At 53.6% G+C, this 19,771-nt stretch overlaps 2 protein-coding genes across 5 annotated transcripts in view; one reads left to right on the top strand and one right to left on the bottom strand.

The window, feature by feature from the left end:
• The first annotated feature begins 510 nt into the window (after positions 1 to 510).
• PIK3IP1 (phosphoinositide-3-kinase interacting protein 1) lies at positions 511 to 8,115 on the top strand. Its single transcript, XM_081113408.1, has 6 exons — positions 511 to 739; positions 1,553 to 1,669; positions 1,787 to 1,906; positions 2,769 to 2,969; positions 3,071 to 3,149; positions 6,293 to 8,115. The coding sequence occupies exons 1-6, from the start codon at positions 655 to 657 to the stop codon at positions 6,495 to 6,497; spliced, it is 807 nt and encodes a 268-aa protein (XP_080969534.1). The 5' UTR covers positions 511 to 654; the 3' UTR covers positions 6,498 to 8,115.
• A 925-nt stretch (positions 8,116 to 9,040) lies between these two features.
• LIMK2 (LIM domain kinase 2) overlaps positions 9,041 to 19,771 on the bottom strand; it is a 55,767-nt gene continuing 45,036 nt past the window's right edge. For all 4 annotated transcript variants that reach the window (XM_081113404.1, XM_081113406.1, XM_081113405.1 and 1 more), the window contains 6 exons: positions 19,621 to 19,677; positions 17,637 to 17,702; positions 16,118 to 16,292; positions 15,340 to 15,395; positions 13,959 to 14,116; positions 9,041 to 10,755 (listed from right to left, as the gene is read on the bottom strand). In XM_081113404.1, coding sequence (XP_080969530.1) covers positions 10,611 to 10,755; positions 13,959 to 14,116; positions 15,340 to 15,395; positions 16,118 to 16,292; positions 17,637 to 17,702; positions 19,621 to 19,677 — 657 coding nt within the window. In that variant the 3' untranslated portion in view covers positions 9,041 to 10,610. The remainder of the gene's footprint in view (positions 10,756 to 13,958; positions 14,117 to 15,339; positions 15,396 to 16,117; positions 16,293 to 17,636; positions 17,703 to 19,620; positions 19,678 to 19,771) is intronic.

Raw genomic sequence — 19,771 nt, 5'->3', positions numbered from 1 at the left:
CATGATTCTCTCTCATCATTGATGTTTCTATCTCTCCCTTCCTCTCTGAAATCAATTAGACACACATATATATGTATATGTATATGTATATGTATATGTATATGTATATGTATATGAAGGGGTACAAAGAGTTACTTCTACCTGGATACTGTTATTTGTGCCCTCTCTGTGGTTTTGAGTCCCTCTTGGTTGAAGCTAGCATGTCCTCCCTAAGTTGTTCTGCCTGGGTGGGGCTATACTTCCAGACCTCCCCCCACCCCCATAACGCCTCCTGACAGAATTGCTCTTGCTGTACCCTCACAGAGGGAAGCAGGGGAGATGAGGAGCCCTGCGGATGCAGCCGATGCAGGTCTCAGACGGATTCCCTGGGGAGCACAGGCTGGGTTTCGCTGCCCCTCTTCCCTTGGCGGAGCTCCTTCCTCTTTTGGCTCAGGGTTAGTGATCTTGCATGGCATAGGGCGCCAGGGGGCGCCAGGGGGCGCCTTTCAGCGAAAATAAAAGCACCTCCCTGCAGCAAGCGAGCTGGGAAGCTCCCAGTTCTAAAGAGAGGCTGTTTACCAGAAGAGCATAACAAGGGCAGGTCTGGCTGCAAGGCTGGGACCGCGAGGCTTCAACTGCCACCAAGGGGACCCCAACTGGTCAATCACCTGCAAGATGAAGGCGGTGAGGATGCTGTTGGCCTGGCTGCAAACACTCCTCCTCAGCAACCTGCTCCTCGCAGAAGCCTATGCATCTGGAGGTAAGATGACAATCTTTCTTTCCTGCAGCAACTCAGTGAAGCAGTGAGGGGCAAGCCCCCCGCTTCCCAGGCCTCACAGATGACAGGAAAGGAAGCTTTTAGCCGGTTTCTGTTGTCCCACGAAAACTACCCCCCCCTTCTTTTCCTGGCCAGGGAGCTTGCAGCTCCATCTTTGCCATTAAGAACAAAGGCAAGTAGCTACTTTCTCTTTCCTTTTTCTTGCCTGTGGCTCATGAGTGGATGGAACTGGGGATGGGGTGGGGGGTTCCTCTCCCCCTACTCCCCGAGGCCTGTTTTTTTGCAGAGGCCTCGCAGGGATGGTGTGGCCAGAGCACTAGCCCTCCTCCCCCAGCCTCTTCCTGGGGCTCTCCGGCTGCGGGCAGTGGGAGCTCGGAGTTACCTCCAGGCAGCGTACGAGGCTCCCCTGGTGCCCGCCCGCGCCCAGGCTTTTGCAGCCTTCTCCCAGGAGGGAGTGTCCCTAGGGCAGGATGGCCAGAGCCACGGAGAAGGCACCACCAGAGTTTATGTAACGTGGAACGACCACACGGGAATGAGTTTCAGGCCCGGCTGCCCACTGCACCGACACCCCCCGCCAGGCCTTCTCCTCCTCGGCGGCCACAGGGTCCAGAACAGCGACCCTCGGCACGTGTGTAGTGCTTTCCGGCTTTCAAAAAAAAAAAAAAAAGAAGAAAAAAACAAACAGCGAGAGCTTCGTGCAGCCCCGGCGCGGTTTTCCACGCGCCCAGGGTCTCGCAGTCCAGGGCACCCCAGCTCCCCGGCTCCAGTGTCTGAGGGGGCTCCTCGTCCTCACAGGCTGCTTGTCGGACAGCGGCCACCTGTACCGGGCGGACCAGTCCTCCCCGGCGCCGGGCCTCCGCTGCCTCAACTGGCTGGATGCGCACAGCCGCCTGGCCTCTGCCCCTGAGGCGGGTGAGTGTCGGCCCCGGGAGGGCGGGCGGCGGGCGGCGGCAGGGCGGCGGCCTCCGTCCCGGCCCCCGGCCCCCCAGCCCCCAGCCCCGGCCCATGGCGCCTTCTCTCCTCTCTCAGGCGCCGGCAACCACAGCTACTGCCGCAACCCGGACCGGGACCCGCGCGGGCCCTGGTGTTACGTCAGCGGCGAGACGGGCGCCCCCGAGAAGCGGCCTTGCGAGGACCTGCGCTGCCCAGGTACCCACTCGGGACCCCCGTGCCCGGCGCTGTGGAGGGGCGGCCGCTCCCGCCGGCCCCGCGCCCTCTGATTGGTCAGGACTGTCTCCAGGCCGCGGGGCGCAAAGCCCATTGGCTGCCGCCGCCCCGAATGAGCTCAGCTTCCGGGAGCGCCTTGTAAACAACGGAAGGGGGCGAGGCCCAGCCCCGCGGCCGGGTGTTCCCCGCGGGACAGCTCCCTCGGGCCCGGTCCGGCGCCCTTAGCGATCCGTTCAGCCTTGACTGAATGTTTGTGGGTTCCCTGCTGTGTGTTATCTTCTGCTCACAACCCCCCTCCGCGGGAAGAAGTTATTTTGGGGGGGGATCCGAGCCTCAGAGAAGTGACTTAGGGAGGCAGTGAATGGCAACGTTCAGATTTGAATCCCAGGTTCTTAGATTCCAGGGCGCAGGCTTGTTGCTCCCGAGGCAGCCAGACAGTTTTCTAGGCTCCAATGGATACATGTAAAGATGCAACCTGGGGATTGGCACACACACAGCGTGGGCTCCATAAATGGGAGCTGCCCAGGGGGGTCGGGGATGACGCTTGCAGAGGATGGCAATGGAGCTGGGTGTTGGAAGATGGCAAGGATTTGGACAGATGAAGACTTGTGGGAGGCGGGAGAGGCCCTTTCTTAGGGCCTTCCCCTCACACTGGCCTTGTCCCAGCGATGGTGTGGCCCTCGCAGGCCTGGCCTTGCCCAAAGGGGAGTTTGGTGTCAGTGTGTGCGGGTCATTCTGAGCTGGATCCCTCAGCTCCCCCAGCACACGCGAAGGAAGGTTCCGCTGCGGCGTTCACTCCGACCACCCTCTGATGAGAGTTGTTTTCCACTTACTTCGCCTCCAGAAACTGTGTCCCAGGACCTGCCAACCTCCAAGACAGAAACGGAGGAGGCGTTTGCAGTGCCAAGTGGAGATGAGGGGCAGCTGTTTGCTCCTGCCAATTCCCTGTCCGTCCGGAGCCAGGCCGCAACTGTGCAGCCCGTGATTGGGATCGTGCAGGGGGTCCGGGCGAACTCCAAGGAGAAGAAGGACTTGGGGATCCTGGGTATGACTGCTCCACCCCTGTCCTTATATGGGATTCATGAAGGAATGTTTGTGTATTGTCCGGGGCACGGCTAATGGGGCCTTGTGTCCTGTCCTTGGCAGGCAATGTGCTGGGCATGGGCATGATAGTGATCATCATTGCCATCGGAGTTGGCATCATCTTTGGATACACCTACAAGAGGTCAGTAGCTTCTCTTCTGGGCGTCCCTCAGAGGAGGGGAGGAAGATACACAAAGTCAAATCAGATTCCTTTATGGCATTCTTACCCCCCCCCCCCCAAAAAAAAGTGAGGCCCTAGCCTGTTTGGCTCAGTGGGAAGAGTGTGGGCTTTCGGCCTGAAGGGTCATGGGTTCAGTTCCCATCAAGGGCATGTACCTCGGTTGCAGGCTGGACCCCTGTCCCTGGTAGGGGCACGTGTGAAGGCGACCAATCGACATGTGTCTCTCACATCGATGCTTCTCTGTCTCTCCCTTCCACTCTCTCTAAAAAAAAAATGGAAAAATATCCTTGGGTGAGGAGTAACAACAAAAAAAGGAAAAGAAAGAGAGGTGTGGAGAAAGGGGAAACCAGCTCAAGATGTCTAGTAGACACTTGGTTCTAGTCTTTACCAGGTGACCTTGTACACAAACCCCTTCCTTTGATGCCTTTATTCCTCACCCCAAAGCCTTGTGAGGTAGGAGTTCTCATTCCCCTTTTTACCGATGAGGAAACCTTTGTCAGAGAGGTGAAGTGACTCACCCAGGGTCACTCTGCCTGGGAGTGGCAGAACATGGATTGAAGCCCAGCTTTTCCGACACCCAATTCCCCGATGTGTAATCCGGTGTGTCTGGTGTGGATGCGAGTGGCATTGCAGAAATCAGGCCCCACACTCACTGCAGGGATCCAGAGATTGCACTCTTTCTGGGAGCTAGAAAACTCTGCTACTAAAGAGCTCCTCAGCCACCACTTTTGCCACTGGGGCCTGAATTTCCTGAGCCGTAAGGATATCCTCTAGGACAGGAGGAAGAAAGTGAGTTGGAGGACAGAGAGCCTGTTTACTCACTCCTCATCGCATAGAAAGCCAAAGAGGCTACCTGGGGAACTCCGGGACGTGACCTGTGGCTGGGACAGCAGGAGGAGGAATGCTTGTTTGAGGGACCATGTGGGAAGGCTATCGAAGTCCGTGACAGGTGCATGATGATAAGGCCGAGTTGCGTTCCTTTCTACAGGACTGTCTGACTTTGGGGAAATTATTTGCCATTCTTGGGCAAAATCAGGGGACCTCAGCCCCGAGTGTAATATTCCTCTCCAGGGTCTGAGGAGGCTTTCTGTAAGGGAAGTGACATGGTAGCCTGCATTTCCCAGTGGCCAGGGCCATGTCTGAGTCCGTAGCCCCAGTCGATCAGCCAGCATTAAATAAATCTCAGGTGTCCTTAGAGGTGATACATAGTCAGTCTCCCCATTTACAGATGAAAAAAGGAAGTGTTTGTAATAACAAAAGCAACGATAGGAAACAGCAGATTCCAGACATTGGTTCAAGCAGTTTACAGGCTGTAACTCATTCTCACTATCACCTTTATGAGGCAAATGCTGTTATTACCCCCCCTCCCCCTTTTACAGATTAGGAAATTGGGACAAGAGAGGGGGTGTACCTTGCCTGAGATCACACCCCTAGCATTTGGTGAGGCCAACTCTTAGCACTGCCTCAAACTCGCTATCTGTGTGACTGTGGGCAAGGTGCTTCTATTTCCTGCCCCAGAGCATTGCTGTAGCTAAGGCATGTGACTGAGGCATGTGACGGCTTAGCTCTTTGGTCAAAAACTGTTTTTCTTTTCTGAAAAATGTGGGCACGCTTACTAGTGCCCTCCAAGCCAAGCCTTCTTCCTTCTCTGGTTTTCTGTGATTCAGGAAGCAGAGGTACAGAGAGGGGAAGTACTGACCCGAGTGACAGGGTCTCCTGATTGCCAGTCTAAGATTGTTGCCCTTGGGATGTCCTGGCGGGACGGTTGGCTTGTTCATTTCAGAGCGTTAGATGAAATGGTGCGGTGGCCCTGACCTACAATTTGTGGTCAGAATCAAACCATGTTGGCCGAGTGTAGCCCTCCTTTCTCAGCCACTGGCTGCAGTGGACTCTCCTCCAATCTTGTGAGCGTTTCCAGGCCTCCAGGTGAACTGGCTAAACATTTTTCCGAGGATGGAGTCGAACCCACGACCCTACAGTCCCCCAGGCGGATGCTTTATCCACTGAGCCAAACCAGCCGGGGCTAAATGTTCTTCATCTTGAGCTGGGTTCTCATGCCGGTGAGGGGGCCAGGCCTTTCTTGCAGGTTCACTCCTCCAGACTGTCATGTGATTTCCTTGAGGCCTAGAATTTACCTTCCGGTAAACTCAGGGCAAGGCACGGTAAACTCAGGGCAAGGCACGAGTCACCAGACTCCCTGTACTAACCACAAGACCCTCTCCTCCCTTTCCTCTGCAAAAGTACATTGAGTACAGTACATACAGGAAACCACACCTGGGCTAAAGAAAAGCTCTCCCCAGAATCGGAGAAAAGACTGTTTTGGAAAGAGCTGTTGAGTATAAATGTTGCTACTCTGCACCTCGATTTCTTGACTGTGAAATGGGGATATATCCCTCCTCCACACACACCATACCTACCCACCCCAAGAGTATCATAAGTTTTAAATGTAAACAGACCACCCATCAGGTTAAACAGTTATAGTAGCAGCCAACATTTATTGCATGCTTTCTTTTTATTTTATTTTATTGATTTTTTACAGAGAGGAAGGGAGAGAGATAGAGAGCTAGAAACATCGATGAGAGAGAAACATTGATCAGGTGCCTCCTGCACACCTCCTACTGGGGATGTGCCTGCAACCCAGGCACATGCCCCTGACCGGAATCGAACCTGGGACCCTCCAGTCCGCAGGCCGATGCTCTATCCACTGAGCCAAACCGGTTTCGGCTATTACATGCTTTCTTAATAAGGAAGGCTGGCCCTAGCCGGTTTGGCTCAGTGGATAGAGTGTCAGCCTGCAGACTAAAGGGTCCTGGGTTTGATTCTGGGTCAGGGCACATGCCCGGGTTGGGGGCTTGATCCCCAGTAGGGGTCGTAAAGGAGGCCGCCGATAGATGATTCTCTCTCATCATTCTCTCTCTCTCTCTCCCCCCTCTCCCTTCCTGTCTGAAGTCAATAAAAATATATATATTTAAAAAAGAGAGAAATCTAGTACATCAGCCACTGGGCTGCTGTGACTGCAGCTAGCACCTGCCCTGCCTGGGCCCATCAAATGAGCAAAGCCATGCAAGAGACACAACCTGAACGCGTCCCTCTTTTCTTGCCAGGGCGAAGGGCCTGAAAGAGCAGTATGACCGGAAAATGTATGAGCGGGAGATGCAGCCAATCACGTTGCCCTTGTCTGCCTTCACCAACGCCACCTGTGAGATCGTGGATGAGAAGACCGTTGTGGTCCACACCAGTCAGACTCCAGTTGACCCTCAGGAGGGTGATGCCCCCCTCATGGGCCAGGCAGGCACTCCTGGGGCCTGAGCCCCCCACAATGGGCAGGAGCCCCGTGCCGACACTGGTGCAGGATGGCCTACCCTCCTACCGCTGGGAAGATCTACACTTTTTGTTGTGGTTAAGACCCTCCCCCCCACTTTTTTTTTTCCCTTTTGGTTTTTGGTGAACCCTAAGACAGACGCGGGTTGCACTGTTGGCTGAGGGCGAAGTTGGGTAGGTTGCTACCAATGCTCTTTCTCCAACCCCTGGAGCAGGGTTTTGTCTGTGGATGGGGACAGTGGCAGCTGCCACAGCAGTGCTGCTGACAAGGGCTTGCGACACTGCCTGTGTCCTGGAACTGAATCAGGGACGGACAGGGAGCTCCCCTGGGCTCCTCTGAGCTTTATGATCTAGCGTGGCCTCAGTCTCCGCCTTTCCGTTTGTTCTCTGCGGGCTTGAGTGGCGCACGCTGTTATTCATAGTTCAGGTCAAGCAGCTTGAGAGGCAACATTTAAAAAACTGTATTTAGTTTAAACAGTATTTGGGATGGAACTCCCTACTGACCTCTGAGAACCAGAAATGAGTTTGTACAATAATCAAAAGTGTGGGTTGAGAATGGGATCCAGGCTGGGGGTCCTAGGTGTGCCCCAGCTTGCCGGCGGTGACATGCCTTGACGGTGGTGGCCAGGCTAGGCCCAGTGACTTCCTGTTTTGAAAGGAAGGTGCTCGCTTCGGCAGCACGTACACTAAAATTGGAACGATACAGAGAAGATTTAGCATGGCCCCTGCACAAGGATGACAAGCAAATTCGTGAAGCGTTCCGTATTTTTTTAAAAAAAGAAAGGCAGGATTGCACTGAACATTTCGCTTAGGAAGAGGGTGAAGGATGCCTCAGGCCGCACAGGACCTGAGGTGGGCCTGGTGCCCCCCCAGACAGCCTCTCTCCGAGGTGGACAGCCACCTCTTCCTTTTGTGGGGTTAAGACAACAGCTTACCTGTGGGAATGACACTGCGGGGCCTTGTGAACTGCCTCTGAGAGGTTAACCTGGAGACTACGCTCAGAGGTGAGGTGAGAAGGTTCTTTAGGGCTTGCCCCTGCCCTGGCCTGAGTTTGCAGGTGGCTCTGTGGCCTCCAGGCCAGCACTTCCCAGTTGGGGCAGTGGAGCGAGGTCACACCCCCTAACTTGTAAAACAGTCATAAAACCATTGGACGAGACCCTAGGGTTCCCCAAGCCCAGAGGGCAAACGGGACACCCGAAGTCATAAAGTGACCGGCATGGGCCAGAGGAGAGGACGTTTCCCCACCCACTGTGCTACACTGTGCCAGCAGCGGCAGGGCCTCCCAGTCCTGCCGTCGCATTTGGAGGCCTTAGCAATGCCACAGAGCTTCCTGCCCCAGGGCCCTGCCACTGCCCCACGTGGAGAGCGAGGGGGCGTTTGTGGGGCCCGTTCTCTCTAGCAGGTGGTTGTTCCTGGGGGTGGTTTGCTGAGGGAACCCAGGCCTCAGGGGGTCCTTTGGGGTTCAGTGATGCTGAAGAGAACATCACTGGTTTCTACTTTTCTATGAAAACATTTCTCTGTGTACATGTTTTATATACCTCATTCTGACACTTGCATATAAAGCGCAGGAAATTGCTCTGCATTTTACTTATATAAATAAATTTTTAAAAAAACAAAGGACTGCACATTACCAAGTCTGTGGGGTGTCGGGAATACTCCTCGCATGAGTTGAGGAACGTTTGGTTACCTTGTCAACACCTGTGTGGCCCGGGCCTGTCCCTGGGAAGTGGCCACCGCAGAACGGTTGGTGACCACAGTCACCCCCAGGAATCTTCCAGGGTGAAGCTGCCGAAAAGATGAGTGTGCGGGCATCTCAATGGGCGGTGGTCACTGCAAATCCTTTGCCCCTCGGCATTCTTTCCGAGGTGGAGGTAGTTCAACATCCAGGCCGCCCTTGGCTGGGGCTGGGAACCGGCAGTGGAGGTGGTGCTGTAGGAGCCATAGGAGGGATGGGTGTGCAGAGGGGGATGAGTCCTTGGGCTGCCAGGAGCCGCTCTGAGCTGAGAACGTCCCCGTGGGGGCAACTCCTAGGGCTCCAAGAACAGCTACCACTGGGAGTGTCTGTTGGACTTGGAGTAATGGTTTCTCAGCCTCTAGAACACCCCGTGATCTCTGCCCATGGCCAGACACTGGACAGTTCTATCAGCAAGGGGCACCCAGCCCTGTGGAGAGGACGCTACGACAGCCAGGCTTAAGGAGTGGACGCAGAAGACGGGCGTGTAGGGCCCCAAAGGAGGGACTCAGCTGGTAGGTGGGAGTCAGACCTGCTTTAAGGACTGGGCTGCCTCCGGTGGGATGAGCATGTTCTCTGGAGCAGGTTGGTGTCTACATGAGGGGAGGGGATGGGAACTAGGGAGCGTGAGAACGCCCCCGCTGTGGGGAGTCACGTGACCCGGACCTGGACAGGCCAGTAGCATTTCCTCTGGAGGGGAGCAGGGGAGGCCTTGCTCTTCCTGGCAGACAGGCCAGCAGACCCCCGACGTGTAGCTCCCTGAGCCAGACCCCAAGTCACATTTTCCTCTCAGTGTCGTCGGTTATGTTAACGGCTTAATTTATTTGGTCTGCTCAACGGCCCAACTTGGGCCCACCGCTCCCACGCTTGCAGGGGGCAGCTGAGGCACAGCCAGCCACACAGCGCGGACCTGGCTGCTGCTGGGAGCCCAGGGCTCCACCACACAAGCTAGCACACTCCACACAGAAGTGCGGCCTGTGTCACGTAGCCAGAGATGACATCTAATCCCACAACTCATCAGGTCTATGAACAGTATTTCACATATCACCCAACACATAGAACAGGATAGTATCAACAGCAACCACTCTCCTGAATCGCTCCCACCCACCTCCTTCCTCCCACCCCCAACACAACCGCCACACATCGCAGTAATATCCCAAACCCACTCCCAACGTGTTAAATATGGCGCAAGCTCGCTCACAGACACTTAGGAGGAGACAAGTCTACTTGTGTTGAGTCCCTGGAGTTCTGGGAGCCAAGGGTAGAGGCTGCCCCCAGGGCTGGTCAGCACCCATGGCTGCGGCTCAGGAGGCTGCAGCCAGGAGCTGGTGAGGTGGGCTAGCCAGCAGGGGAAGTCTGAGACAGACGGCCCGGCTCAGGGAGCTGTCTCCCCAGCATCTGAGTCCTGGGACTCCGCCGCCTCCTCTTCCCGCCCAAGTGGTGCCTGGACCTCGGCACGGTGAAGGGTGGGCAGTAGCTGCCGCTGAGATCCCCACTCCCCCAGCCTCACACACCGGGCTTGTGACAAGCCATACTCTCCTCCAGAATCCATCCAGCTCCAGGCAACCTGTCTCAGGCTGAGGGACAGCAGCCAGGATAGGGGCTTTCCAGAGGGCAGAGCCTCTTTCTTTTCTGCCCCAGCCTCTTCCTGCAGGTGGGTGACTTCCTGTTACAGGCAGAGATGCCGATGCACAAGTTCTCAGCCAGTCTCCGGCAGTGCAGTGTGAGAACATGAGGCGAAAGCTCCCCCTTGCGTTGACATGGCCTGGCAGGTGAACAGAAACCGGCCCTTCCCTGGATTCCTGGCCAGTTCCACCACAAAGTAAGGGCCTCTTCGAAACCTGTTGCCTGGACCTGCCCAGGGAAGGGCGGGACATGGAGTGAAAGGAGGGTAGCACCACTGTCAGTTCACATCCTTGGGTTGCAGCCTGGCCCCCAGTCTTGCTCTCATCCACCCGACAAACCGACCGACCGACCGGCCGCTTGAAGTGCTCCAGTCCTCAGCTGGACCTGAGACCTCGGAACCCAGTGGCTGGTTCACCCTGGAATCCTGCCTGGCAGGTCCAGATCACGCTGATTAGTGTAAGCAAGAGCCTGGAATCCCAGGGAATTCCCGAGAGGTCACGAGTAACAGATTCCTCCTGGCCCAGGACCAGCCTGTTTTTTTCTTCTTCTTCACAGCTTTCAGGCGAGTGTTGGATGTACAGACAGTAACCAGGCCCCAAAACGTGTGGAGAGGCATTTCCCTGGTGCTGCGCCCGGCTCGCCTCCTGGGGAGGTAGTAGGGATGGCTTGTTCTGCTTCTAAACAAGCTGCCAATCCACAGGAAGCTGGGATGGCCCTGCCCACAGCAGGGGGCTGGGCCAGGGCTAGGGGGGCGAGTCCCGGGTCAGGCCGTACTGCACGCTCACAGTGTGGTCCAGCTCCTCCAGCTCGGCAGGCAGCGGGATGCCCAGCTCTCCCAGGTACAGGGAAAGGGCCTCAAAGGAGTCCTCCAGTTTTGAGAATGCCGGTCTAGAAAGACAAGGGGGTTGGAGGCAGGTGAAACATGGGTAGGGCCATGGGGTGGTGTGGAAAGCACCCAGGCCTGTGGCTTCACCACTTTCTAATTGTCTGACCTCGGGCAAGCCCCTTGCCCTTGTGCCTCCATGGGAAACAGGACTGCTGTAAAGGTTAGAGAGAGCACTGTGAGAAGGCTGGTCTGGTTCTAAGGGACAGCGGAGAAACAGAAAGTGCAGGAGAAAAAAAGCTCCTCCCATGTCTTGGAGAAAACGTAATCATTACAGGTGGGATTGGACTAAGTGTCTTTAAAAATTTTCTTTTCATTTTTAAAAATATATTTTTATTGATTTTAGAGAGGAAGGGAGAGGGGGAGGGAGAGAGAGAGAGAGAGAGAGAGAGAGAGAGAGAAACATCAGTGATGAGAGAGAATCATTGATTGGCTGCCACCTGCATACCACACACTGGGGATTGAGCCCATAACCCAGGCAGGTACCCTGACTGGGAATTGAACTGTGAACTCCTGGTTCATAGATCGATGCTCAACCACTGAACCACGCTGGCCAGGCCTAAGTGCCTTTTTATAAAAAAAATCCAGTCATTGATTTTAGAGAGAGAAGGAGAGAGGGAAGAGAGAGACAGGGAGAGGGAGAGAGGAACATAGATTTGTTGTTCACTTATTTATGCATTCATTGGTTAACTCTTGTATGTGCCCCAACTGGGGATGGAACCTACAACGGTGGCGTATCGGGTCAATGCTCTAACGTAGCAGTCACCAACCGGTGGCCTGCGGACCATTGGTGGTCTGTGAGGTCCGAAAGGTCGGCGACCGCTGCTGACCAACTGAGCTACCCAGTCCAGGACTTAAGTGCCTTTTCAAAGATCCTTTCCAGTCCTCAGACTGTTTCCACACCATTGCATCTGCCTGGGAAGGGCATTTCATAGGTGTAGCAACTCTCCCCAGGGGAAAGCAAACAGTGGGCTCCTATCGCTGTGGAAACAGCTTAGGTGCCCTGGGACCCTGAGACATCTCAGGCTTCCTCCCCCGCCTCCTCCATGTCTTTACTTAAACATCTCGTCACCTTCTCAGCCTACTCTGACCAGCATATTTAAAATGACAACTTGTGGCCCTGACAGGTTTGGCTCAGTGGATAGAGCGTCGGCCTGCAGACTGAAAGGTCCCAGGTTCGATTCTGGTAAAGGGCATGTACTTTGGTTGCGGGCACATCCCCAGTAGGGAGTGTGCAGGAGGCAGCTGATTGATGTTTCTCTTTCATCGATGTTGCTAACTCTCTATCCCTCTCCCTTCTTCTCTGTAAAAAAAAAATCAATAAAATACATTTAAAAAAATAAAATGACTTGTGTCCCAAACAACTGTCTCTCCTTTACATTTTGTTCATAGCCTTTGTCACTTTCTGATATTCAGTACAGTTGATCTCTCTTTGCTGGAATGTGAGTCCCAGGAGGGAAGGCACCTTCGTTTTGTTCACCACTGTAACCACGTGCTTAGGAAAAATCTAGCACATGGCAGGCACTCAGTAAATATTTTTTAATGCAAAGCAGGCATTTAGAATTACTGAGAAGGGGTTTACCAAACAAATATTGTACAGCTTCACATCGTTTCCTCCTGCTCTTATTCTGGTGTATTATACTAAAGGACTGTGGTCTTTGGTCCCATGAAGGAACAAGATTTAGAGCCTCCCACCAGCCAATCCCGACTCTACAGCGGACTTTTATAAATCATCTGCATATATTAATATACTAAATTTCTGACCATTCGACCAGTCGCTATGATGTGCATTGACCACAAGGGGGCAGACACTCTGACCGGTAGGTTACTGCTGCTGGGGTTCAGCCGATGGGGACTGGGTGAGACAGGCTGGACATGCCCTGGAGCCCTCCTGCGGTCCCTCCCTGGCTGGCCAACCTCCCAGGGTTGTTGTTATGTTGTTAGTGTTTATTTATTAATCAATTTATATATTATTTTTACATACATTTTACTAATTTTCTTTCATCTCTGATACTTCTATTATAGATAAAGGGTAAACAGCGATATTAAAGTATTTCTACTAATTAATTTTCTTTCAATGTGCATGAATCCGTGCACTGGGCCACTAGTTTAAAAATAAAGATTATGTGCCAACTGGTTACTTTGGGGAGATGGAGTGGGGAGTGAGGAGTGTGTTGAGGGACACATTAATTAGATTATAGAACAGTGATGGCGAACCTTTTGAGCTCGGCGTGTCAGCATTTTGAAAAACCCTAACTTAACTCTGGTGCTGTGTCACATATAAAAATTTTTTGATATTTGCAACCATAGTAAAATAAAGACTTATATTTTTGATATTTATTTTATATATTTAAATGCCATTTAACAAAGAAAAATCAACCAAAAAAATGAGTCCGCGTGTCACCTGACATGCGTGTCATAGGTTCGCCATCGCTGTTATAGAAGATACATAATTCCCGTGCTAGGTATTTTGGTAGTGTGTGAATCTGTCTTTTAAAAGAAACATGATTTTTGTTAGCAGAAAAAAAGCACAAAGATTCTAGGTTTCTAATGCATAAACTTGAAAATTTCCGGGGTAACTTTGGTAATAATGAAAGTTATAACTTGAGGAAATGAAGGTAATTTTAAAAAGATTTCTTTCAAGGAAGAAATTAGCTAAATGCATGAAGATGCTCACTGTAGTAATACCTACTGTAAAGAGAAACTTGAAAAACCAGAACATCTACATTATGTATATTACAAGATGCTCAGAGAGTTTCCTAGAATAGAACTTCATGTTGTTAACAAAAATGCTAAACAGGAAGCCTGGGTAGTAACAAGGAAAATACAGGGTAAAATAAAATTTTTTTCTCTATTTTAGATCATAAATCTATAAAAAATGTATGTGTGATGTGTGTGAACATGGACAGGGGAGCATGGAGACATGAAGACGCTTATTCTGGTAGAAAGGTATAGGTTTGAGTGAGTTCTGTTAACATTTCTTTTAATGGCTGTGTCTCTGTTACACCCAGGTCACTTGCAACTGTGCCCTCATCCTCCCCACCCCCCACCTGGTATGTCAGCTGTCTGGTGCCTTCAGTGGTTGACAGTCACATCCTTGAGCTCAAGGCTTCCGCCACCCCTGTGCCTGGGAAGGGCATGGGGACAGCCAAAGGCGGAGCAAGCCTCCCAGGACCTTGTGGGCTGGGGCAAAGGGGAGGATACCAACCTGCTCTCGGGCTCCAGTTTGCAGCAGATGGTGGCCAGAGGGAAGAAGGCTGGGGGGCAGTCTGTGGGGACAAACTTCTCCCAGAAAAGCTTCACGTTGAGGCCATAGTCCAGTGTGCGGGGCAGGCAGTCAGGATCTGCATACACCTGCCCGATGATCTGCAGGCGAGAAGGTGGCTGGTCAGACAGGGACTATGGAGGGTGGGCCCATGGTAGGGGAGAGGGATGCTGGCGCGTGCACAGGAAGCACGGGCAGAAGAGGACGATGAAAACCGAGGTTGAAGAGCCACCCTCCCCAGCCCTGCCTTTTGAAGTCTTGTTGATCCAGACTTGTCTTCTGACCGAGTCTGTATACTGAGGAGGGTTTAGAAGGTCTTACTGCAGTGGAAGCACAGTGTTCCGAATCTGGAGGGGCAGTTTCCACACATCCCCCCTGCCCTGCAGTGTCCCCTGCCAGAGTTCAGGCTCTGTGAAATGAGGGGCTGGGTCTGATGCATGTCTGAAATCCTATGGCACCAGCCTACTGCTTTATACACAGTAGATACTCAATTGATCTCTATTAAAGAAAACAATTTTTGCTCTAGCCGGTTTGGCTCAGTGGATAGAGCGTCGGCCTGCGGACTGAAGCGTCCTGGGTTCGATTCTATTCTGTTCAAGGGCACATGCCCGGGTTTCAGGCTCTATCCCCAGTGGGGGGCATGCAGGAGGCAGCCGGTCAATGGTTCTCTCTCATCACTGATGTTTCTATCTCTCTCTCCCTCTCCCTTCCTCTCTGAAATCAATTTAAAAAAATAATAATTTTTAAAAGAACCTTTCTTCATTATTTCAATCGTCCGTTGTCTCTCTCTCACTCACCACTTTGTAGGAATTACAGAAACCCTTGAATGTATGTGTTGGGCCGACTGCTTCGAGATCGACTGAACTAAGCTCCTAAGGGCAGGACTGTTCCCAGGACTCACTCTCTCCCCTCCAGTGCCTAGCACTGTGCTGGATGCGCTGGCACTTCCTGGAGTGGCTGCTTCCACTTCCAGGCTGAGGGCAGGGGGAAAGGTTGCCTCGGGCTAGACAGGCGGCCACAGGAACAATCTGCCTTTCCTGGTGGAGTTCCATGTCTGGCCTGCCCCTTACTGACCGTGTGACGAAGAGCAAGCCACTCTCCCTTTCTGAGACTGTTTTCTCACCTGAAAAAAATCCTGCCCCAGCCTATGGGACCAATGCAATCCGACTGTGGCGAGAGACGTGTCATGAACCAGGTGACCCTACATTCGTGTTGACTTTATGGCGAGTTACTCATCTTTCGGAGGAGGAGCCTCCGTTCGGAGGAGGCAGGGCAGAGCTGCTCGGCCTGCTGCCTCAGGCCTGGCCTACGTGCGGGAGCTCACCTCGCAGAGAACGATCCCGAAAGAGAAGACATCCACCGTCTCGTCGTAGCTCTTTCCTTGGGGAACACAGGAGAGCGGGCTGTTAGGTTTGGTCCCTTACCTGCTCTGCACCGAGTCTCGGGCCAAGCCAGGCCACCTCTGAGAACCAGGACTAGAACAGGATCCGTGGGGGCGCCCCGAAGGCTTCCCGGGACTGGGACCACCGGGAAGTCGCCTTTCCTCGGCCCTGGGTGAGCTGCCTTGGAAGGATGTTATAAACCAACACTGCCCATGACGAAACGGTGCGGGACCTGGGTTCACCTGGGCAAACCACTGAGCTTCTCTGGGCCTCAGATTCCAAAAAGGGTTGTATCAGACCATTCATTTCTGAGGCCTCACAACCGTGTGGGTTTCAAGACTCCCAGCCAGCACCTCTGGCTGGTGTGAGCATTATCCACAAGAGGGCGCCACACTTCAGTTCTCAGCAGAGAGAGAGAAGGAAAGGCTGAATCAGGCTGTAGGTAGCCCCGGCCCTCACCTACCCTTGGGGCACAAAAGCCTCAGCCAGACCTCACCCTAAACCTCGGAGGGGACACTGACTAGCTCGTGGGCCTGCACCCAGGGAAGAAGGAGTTTATGAGGCCCCGTCTGTCTGGCGAGGGATAGAAATGCAGCCTTCAGCTCCGGGAACTTGGCCGTACCCTTCACAGGCCTCCCCGGGAGCTCCCAGGGCTCTGCTGTGAGAAGTGGCCCCCCACGCCCCTCGGGAGGCATGGCCCCTCAGGGCACCCGTACTCACCATTCAGCATCTCAGGGGCCATCCAGTAGGGGTTCCCCACCACCGTGTAGCGCTTCTTGCGGTCATTTTTGCGCAGCGTTCGCTTCTTGCTGGTGGCCTTCTCCACTGGGGGCTTTTTCCTCTCCTCTACGATGAGCCGTGACAGCCCAAAGTCTGCCACCACCACGGTCTTGTCCTGGTGGGACAAGGGCCAGGTCAGGACTTGGTGGGGACATTTCTAAGAGGGGTCATTGAGAAGGAGAGAAAAGATGGGCGGCAAAGGAGAATGAGTCCCAGCTGAAGCCCTCACTGACAGAAAGGATCAGCATTTTGTTTGCTAGCAGTTTGGTATCTCCACACAGCAGATTCCCGAGACCTGGGAGTGCTCACAGCAGAGCCCCTGGAGCCTGGAGGGGGAAGGCTCTGAGAACTAGAGAGCGGGACTCAGAGGCAGGGTAGGGGATTTCTTTCGTTTTATTTGTCCCCCATCCTGCCTTGTCCCCCAAAATATTTTTTAAACATGTTTTTATTGAATTTAGGGAAAAATGAAGGGAGAAGGGGAGAGAGGGAGAGAGAGAGAGAAACATCCATTGGTTGCCTCCTGCACGCCCCTTACTGGGGATCGCGCTGCAACCCAGGCATGTTACTGACTGGGAATCTGACAGGTGACATTTGGTGCATGGGACGACACTCACCAACTGAGTCACACCCACCAAGATTTAAGGCCATGGCTAGAATCAGGATAAGACAGAAAAAAGACAAGGTGGAGGCAGTCAGCGGGGGGGGGGGGGGGGGGACTTGGGGAGAAAAGCTCTTCAAATAGCTCTGGGGGCCCTGGTGTGGCTCGGTTGGTTAGAGCATCGTCCCATGCACTGAAGGGTCTTGTCTCGGTTTGATTCCTGATCAGGGCACATACCCAGGTTTGGGGTTGGATCCCTGGTGGGGCCACATATGGGAGCCTTCCAATCGATGTTTCTCTCTCTCCTCCTTCCTCTTTGTAGAATCAATGAAAAACATGTCCTTGGCTGAGGATTAAAAAATTAAATAAATAGCTAAGGAGTAGTCATGTGGAAAAGGGATTAAGATTGTTTGGGTCCAGAAGGTGAAGCCAGGGACAGTTAGTGGGCACCCAGGAAGCCAGACTGCAAGTCAACAGGAGGAATAACATTATAACAATCAGAGCTGACCCACCAGTGGGAGGAATGCAGGCCCCCAACCCGGTTACTACAAATGCACTAGCTCTGTGGCCTCAGGCGCCAGAGCTGTAAAATGGGGTCCACCATGAGTTGCTTTACAGGACCATCAGGGGGCAAAACCAGGAACGTGATGGGGCTGTCTGCACAGAAACACTTCTAACCAAAGGATTTCAAAGGCTGAGGCTGTATCTGCAAGTGTCTGAGAGCTCAGAAGACAGAGAAGGGCACTGCAGGCAGCTGGAAGGGCAAGGCAGGAGCCGTAGGCGAAGAAGGACAGTCAATTCTTTTGCGACCAGGAAGCCTGGAGGGCTGGCCCCGGGGAGACCCAGAACAGCAAGACATACCAGCTTGATGAGGCAGTTGTGTGAGTTCAGGTCCCGGTGGATGATGCACATGGAGTGTAGATAGGCCTGAAACAGAGTCGGAGCTGAGGCCGATGGCCAGGAAACCAACCACTCGCTGACTCCGGATTTGGGCCATTGAACTGGCTCTCGTCCGGGCCAAACCCACCCGCCTTCAGAACCCAACCTGGACTCCAGAGCCCAGGCCCCCCTGCCATCACTCCCTTGTCCCAACACCAACAGAAAGCCAAAGGCTGCCTGGGCTTCCTCTCTCCCTGCTGCCGCCTCCTGCCCATCCTTAGTTCGGTGGCCCCGAACCCAGTGGCTGCTCTAAGCTCTCCCTGCTGTCTCCTGAAATCTCCAACCGTCCTGCGCCCTGGCTCTTGCATGTCCCCATCTCCTTTACCCATTTACGTAGATCCGGGACCTCTGAAGTAAGCAGCCCTGGCTTCCTCATCCCAATGACTGGTTTCAGCTACCCTGGATCCTTCCTGCCTGTGAGCGGGGAATCAGCGACCTCCTCCTGAGCCAGCGGGCCCTGTATTCCTGACATTCCCCTTCCCCGAGACTCAGCACCCTCCTTGCTCTGTGTCTGCACCTTAGCCTCTCTTTCTTCCCAACCAAATGTTTCCAAACAGGCCTGTTTGCTATTTCCCCCTCCAGGCAGGCACCTACCCTAGCTCTTCCCAAACATGTCTCCCAACCGTTACTGCCACCCCCTAAACGTCAGCTAAATGAAACCAACATTCTTCTAACCAACCCAACTCTTCTTTCTCCCTTCACCTATTCCCTCACTGCCAACCCCTCTCTCCATTCAGACTCCACTCTGCCTCCCAATCTCCTGTCCGCCCCCAGCCATCCCCTAAAATTCAGAAACCTGAAATGTTTCATTAGCCCCCGACCCAGGTCTCCCTGCGCCGAGTTCTCCCAATCCTACCCCAACCTTCTGACCACACCAGACTCCTCTGCAAAAAAAGAAGAGCTCTGGCCACAAAGCTTGCTTTCTTAAAAATCTTTTAGCCCGGCTGGTATGGCTCAATGGTTGAGCTTTGACCCATGAACCAGGAGATCATGGTTCGAATCCCGGTCAAGGCACATGCCTGGGTTGCGGGCTCGATCCCCAGTAGGGGGCATGCAGAAGGCAGCCCATCAGTGATTCTCTCTCAGCATTGATGTTTCTCTCTCTCCCTCTCCCTTCCTCTCGCTGAATTAAATAAAAACATACTAAAAAAAAAAAATCTTTAACACCTGTCTTTTTGTCTTCCTACATAAAGCCTGACTCTTTAGCTTAAGATACAGGGGCCTTAATGTACCCCAAGACTAATATGGTCTTCATGGACCCACATGAAGAGCAGTGGTTAAAATCTCAGGACTGACTCCCCCAAACTTCCGGTTCTGTCCCTTTGTGGCCTATAGAAACCAGGGTTGCCATGAGGAATAGACACACACATGCATGCTAGTCCCTCAGCTCCTGCCTGGCGGACAGAAAGCACTCAGCAATGGTCAGTTACTGCCATCGTTGGTATCATTCTTTCCCAGGAACAGGCTGCTTCCTCCTCCTCAGCCTGGGGCTCCTCTGCCCAGAGGAACTTTCATCCAGTTCTGGCCCATCCTTCAGGGCTCAACTCGCACGCATTCCCCCTCCTCAGATTTCCTAGGCAGCGAGGTTCTCTGCAGGCTCCAGAGGCCCTCAGAACCTGGACACCCAGTGCCTGCAAGGCCAGGCCATTTTGTGCTAATTTGCTTCTCCAGTTCGCCTTGCCCATGTCCCGTTTGCCCTTGAAGATTTGGATTCTTTGAGAGCAGGGTTGTGAGCTGAGAACAGCCATCGGGGGTCAATTTCACTGGCACAGAGAGCAGCTTAGCACTAGCTGCCCAGCCCACACGAGCTGCCTTCTAATGCCTGCCCGCAATCCTTGCATGTCTCCCAACTGCCAACCCCCTCTTCCCCTGCCAACCCGCTGGCAAGGTTAGTGCCAAGACTCACCATTCCAGAGGCGATGCCTTTGGCAAACCTGACCTTCTGCTGCCAGGGCAACGGGTCCTGCAGGATGGGGGAATGTCCATCAGAGGCTGTTGGGCCCTGGACCACGAGTGGGCCCCAACATGGTCTCTGCCTGTGCCCAGTCCCACCCACC

The sequence above is a fragment of the Myotis nattereri genome (assembly GCF_964212035.1).
Source record: "Myotis nattereri genome assembly, chromosome: 19".
Taxonomy (NCBI): domain Eukaryota; kingdom Metazoa; phylum Chordata; class Mammalia; order Chiroptera; family Vespertilionidae; genus Myotis; species Myotis nattereri.
The sequence above is the reverse complement of the archived record's forward strand: the minus strand, read 5'-3'. Positions and strand labels throughout refer to the sequence as shown.